The 5,209-nt window shown below is 43.7% G+C and overlaps 1 protein-coding gene across 1 annotated transcript in view; it reads left to right on the top strand.

Annotated features, from left to right (window-relative positions):
• The first annotated feature begins 718 nt into the window (after positions 1–718).
• The window catches only part of TRMT5 (tRNA methyltransferase 5), a 5,101-nt gene continuing 610 nt past the window's right edge, over positions 719–5,209 (top strand). The window contains exons 1-4 of the mRNA XM_009644621.2: positions 719–877; positions 1,242–1,891; positions 2,293–2,417; positions 3,964–4,618. Coding sequence (XP_009642916.2) covers positions 834–877; positions 1,242–1,891; positions 2,293–2,417; positions 3,964–4,618 — 1,474 coding nt within the window. The 5' untranslated portion in view covers positions 719–833. The remainder of the gene's footprint in view (positions 878–1,241; positions 1,892–2,292; positions 2,418–3,963; positions 4,619–5,209) is intronic.

The following is a 5,209-nucleotide window of genomic DNA, read 5'->3' as shown; positions in this document are numbered from 1 at the left end:
CTCCGAACAGGCCCAGCCCCTTACCTGATAGCGAGAAGGCCCCGCAAAGTCGGCCAGCGGTTCCCAGCTAGGGAGAAGGGAAAGAAGAAAAGACTAAAGAAAAACACTGGGATGCGCAGGCCTCCGGATGAAATCGTTCCCCCCTGGAGCAGATGTGAAGAATGGAATGGTTGGGTTTGAGTCAACAGGGAAAGGAGGCGTGCTTTGCCAAAAGCTTGGCCTAGGGAAATGAGCTGGCTTGGAGAGGTCGGGAGTCCCAGCGAGGATCTGGGATTTGAGGGGGAAGGAGGACAGGAGCGGGGCCAGCTCTGCTGGGGCTTGGGCACAGCACCGTTTTTGAAGAGACCGCGCGGCTTGTTACCCTGGACGAGGGCAGCAGCCCTGTACGTCGGCATGTAGATGTCTGAGGCAGGCGAGAGAACCGGTTTCCTTGCAGAGCTAGTTTGCTTCTCTCTTATCAACCCCCAATCTTAAAACAAACTTTCCAAGAAGGCAGGAGAAACGTCAGCCTCGCACGCTACCTAAATCATTGGCTCCTGCCTAAGAGCAGCCAATGCAGGGTCAGAAGAGTTGGGCCCCTTTGGACCGTCTTTAGTGGAGGAAACCATTTAGAGAAGCGTAAAGCTACGTTTCAAGTCCCTGTCCTATGAATGAACTGTGGAGAGGGGTTCAGTTGCTTAAACAGACATTACTAATGCTTCCCTATACCTTTAGGGGAATTCTGCATTTAATTGGTGGGCTATTTGGCATGGAGCACGTGGAGCAAAGACGCTACAGAGTGTGTAACCCCTTCCCACTGGGGTATAGGAGGCCGAAATTGCTGAAGAGCGATTATGACCGCAATTGCTAATAACTGTTTTCCAGCAACCACTGCTTGGTAATGAATTTTTATCAGAGACTGAAGGGATCCAACAGTAGGATCAAGACTGTAGAAATTTTTCCATTTGGCTTACTGGGATTAATATCAAATTTATTAGAACAAAGAAAGGTCATTGTATTTTGGCAGGGGGGAATTACCTCGCTGCTTAAAGTTAGTTAATGTTTCAGTCGAAAAATACATTTGCAAAAGGAGAGAAATTTGTAGTATATAATTCATAATAAAGAGCTTTACTAAACTATTGTGGATTGTTTGGTACAGATGGAAATTCAAGTTTTAAGAGAACAGCAAATCCATGTGATTTGCAGCTTTTTTTAATGGAATGATTACATAATGTCTATAAAATGAATAATTTCTCTTCTAGGACTTTATGGAGATTTGGATACTCTGCCAGACTACTGAAAACTAATCATTTTAGGACAGCTGCATCAAATACATCATTTCCAGCAGTTTGGATGCTGTTGGCGCAATATTCTGGCAGAATACCTGGGCTCTTTGTAGTAGTAAGAAAAAATAGTTTTTTTACAATGCCTGAAACTGTGGAGGATAAAGCGAATCTAGAACTGTATTCGCCGCATCCTGAAGTGCGTGGGATGACCCTACTCAACAGAGAAGCTTTTAAAAGGACAGTTGTTGTTCCAGTTCTTAAAGTCAAGAAAGAAATTGTAAACACTTTGATGAAGTCCCTGAAACATACGGTACTACAGCGTCCTGGTCTAAAGCGAGTGGTTGAGGATCCCGAAGATGAGGACAGTAGACTCGTTATTTTGGACCCTCATAAAATACGAGAATTCTCATTGGGAGAATCGGAGCAAGAGGTGTTAAAACAGCTTAATGTTTGTCCTGAGGTGTCCAAGTACAACTTAGAGCTGACTTATGAGAATTTCAAGTTGGAGGAGATCCTGCGAGCAGTCCTTCCTGAAGGTCAAGATGTCACCTCTGGATTTAGCCGCGTGGGTCACATAGCTCATTTGAATCTGAGAGATCATCAGCTACCGTACAGACACTTGATTGGTAGGTAAAACAACTTTTCTCAAAAAAGAATCTGTGTAATTTGTAAGTTGGTAAAGTATCTTTTTAACAATTATTCTACCGATAAATTATTACTTGTACAAGGAAAACTTTTGAGTGCTTTTCATTGCTTTATATTTTTACTTTGGCCTTGTGCTGATGCTATAGCTGTGCACAGAAGGCACAGTTCTCTCCTCTTACAGTAATTGTGGTCTGATGTCACTGAGCATTGGGTCAGGGTAAAGTGTGTGCCTTAGAAAGATGTCACACCTGCAGCCCTGAAGGTTGTTCTAATACACACTTACTTTCATTAATTTCATTATGAACAGCAGTGTTTGTATCTCTTGTAGAACGTGACAAGGTTGTAGTCCCTTAACTGGAATCTCTTTTGTCCTCTCTTTCAGGCCAGGTGATAATTGACAAGAATCCAGGAATCACCTGTGTAGTGAATAAAATCAATATTATTGACAGCACGTACAGAAATTTTCAAATGGAAGTGCTCGCTGGAGAGAGCAAGCTGGTAACCAAGGTAGAGGTTTTTTCCCCCGTTATTTTAAATTTAATATGCTAAAATCCAAAGACATCTACGGGAAAGATGTGATGAAGAGATGCTATTAAGACCATTCCTTTGCACAGTGCCCTTTCTGTCACTTGTTGTAGAGTGTGAGAGTTGGTGGTCACTTCTGCGTTCATTTGTCCTGCTCTGCCAGGAGCAAACTCGCAGCTGTAGGGATGATGAAGGTATGTGTTCTTACAAGTTCACGGCCTAGATTTTAATGATATGCAAAAGCAGCTGAAGTAAAGGTTTCTCACAGAGATACTAACTACAAACTTGTAGCAAGGGGTGTTTTTCGCTCTAAAGCCAAAATACTTATTGGATTTGAATTAAGAAAATGCCATTTCTTAATTTCACCAAGCCTTGTACAGTGGCTGGTACAGAGCAGATCGCGCTTTTAAATCTCTCTGTCTTTGCAACATAGGCGAGATTTTGCCTGTGCCTTTTTCCTTGTCTGTCAGCAGCAAGAGAAACCTCATCTCTCCTCTGTTCTGACATTTTTCAGGTGTAAAGCGCTATGTAACTGCCAAGTGTTCTTCACATAGGGTTTCCCGTCTTTAGCTGGAAACTTGGCCACTGGTTTGACCAAAAAATATTTTTCCTAACTGGTAGCAGTTTTATACCTTTAGAAGAGAAAACGTGAGATTACCAAATAAAAAAGTTGGATAACTTGGTAGAACATTGCATACATGCACAGAGAAGGCATTTGAATCGTCAAGGGAGAAGTGACAATCAGATATTAAGCAGATGGTATTAGCTCATTAAGCATACATCTTGCATACCACTGAGCTGCATGCTGAGGAGCGCAGATGCACTTCAGTGTGTTTCTTGCTGGCAGAGCAAACGATGCAGCAATTTGGATCCAAAGTTACTTTACTTCAGAGTCACACAATTCAAATGTGGTGCTGCAAAGTGAGTATTATCTTGCATCCCACTCTCATCTGAATAAATACTGTTTCTTCTTAAGATAGTGGTCATCCCAAAGTTGGGGTTTGGATCAGTTTCCAGACTCTGTCACCTTGAGAGATAAAATACAGTATTTTTTCAAACTGCAGAACTGGCTCCCAGTGGCTTTGAATTTGGCTGACTGTTGCCATTCTCGTGCTGTATCATTCTCAGACGCTTATTTACTATGTGGACTCTGCTAAGGAAGGCTTGAGGCATCTTCCCAAGGTCTGCTTTCAATAAAGGAGTTGTCAGCCAGCCACAAAGCTCTTGAAAAGCCTCAGATATTTATTTTTTTTATGGTCATTTTAGGTTGCTGCTTTATTTCCACCTGGTGATTGAGCCACGCGTAAGCCAGCCATCTGGATTGACAGTTGGAACATTCCTTATGGCTATTTCTGATGAGTAGATCTGTTTACACAAGATTCATGTGTACTACTAATGGGACAAATGTCAGTGTACACATAACTTTTTGATAAAGCACCTTGGTTTTTAGCTGTCTTAATTACTGATAATGCTTAAACAAGTCTGGAGTTTCATCACAGAGGCTTAACCAAATGTTCTGGACTTTCAGGTCAAAGAAAATAATATTGCATATGAATTGGACTTTTCTAAAGTCTACTGGAACCCACGTCTTTCCACAGAACACAGCCGCATCGTTGAGCTTTTAAAGCCCGGTGATGTCCTTTTCGATGTCTTTGCTGGGATTGGACCTTTTGCTATCCCAGCAGCAAAGAAAAAGTGCCACGTATTTGCAAATGATCTCAATCCTGAATCCTACAACTGGCTCCTGCACAACTGCAAACTAAACAAAGTAGACAACAAAATAAAAGCGTTCAACATGGATGGCAGGGACTTCCTCCTGGGGCCAGTAAGAGAGGAACTAAGTAAAGAGCTCCCGCTCCCGAAAGCAGAACAGAAAACCTCTTTTCATATCGTCATGAATTTGCCAGCTTTGGCTATTGAATTTCTAGATGTTTTCAGGCATCTCTTAGTCGGAGAGCCATGCGGTGCTGCTGGCCTTCCCACGGTGCACTGCTACGGTTTCTCCAAACATGACGACCCCGCCAAAGATATTCAAGAGCGAGCTGAAGCTTCGCTGGGAACCTCCTTAGGTGGACGCTGTTCTACTTACCTGGTTAGAAACGTTGCACCGAACAAGGAGATGCTGTGCATTAGTTTCCAGATTCCAGCGGATGTGCTGTACAAGAGGCCCTGCCCTGATGAAGGTAAGGAACAAGCCTCCTGCCTTGCTCTTGGATTTCAGGCTGCGCCTTTTGCTGTCTCAGGCTGGTCCCACCTTGTCAGCCTCATGGGCTGTGTGACAGCGACGCCGCGCTCTGGTGTGTGCACTGAGGCAGCTGGCAGGGCCGTGTGCCCTCAGTAACTGGGGTGCGCTCCTCTCACCCCAGCACGAGCCTCCACTGAAAAAACGTCATCCCCCAGGCCATCAACCAGACCGTTGTGCCTTGGTGTGCATGCTGGGGAAGGATGGGGTATCTAACGCCATGCACACGTTTCTGTCAGCTGAATATTTAAGAACTGGAGCTTCGTTTTCACCCAGGGTAGACTGGCGTACTTCTGCGTGACTGGTCCCAGTTCTGACCTTCTCCCTTATGCTTGCATGGACTCACTTTAGGCCTGGAGTTGCTACATCAGCAGAATCCCATTCTATACAATTTAGTTGAGAAATAGATATCCTTGGAGAGCTTTAATGTTGAATTTTATTTATCTGTTCTTAATAATTGCTCATTTGTTTCTTGAAGTACTTACAGAAGCTAGTCGGTTTCAGTGATCTGGGGTTTTGCGCTACATGACAA

This window comes from Egretta garzetta, unplaced genomic scaffold (assembly GCF_000687185.1).
Source record: "Egretta garzetta isolate BGI_Z169 unplaced genomic scaffold, ASM68718v1 scaffold858, whole genome shotgun sequence".
NCBI classification, from domain to species: Eukaryota; Metazoa; Chordata; class Aves; order Pelecaniformes; family Ardeidae; genus Egretta; species Egretta garzetta.
Note: the sequence above shows the minus strand (reverse complement) of the source record. Positions and strands in the feature narration are given on the sequence as shown.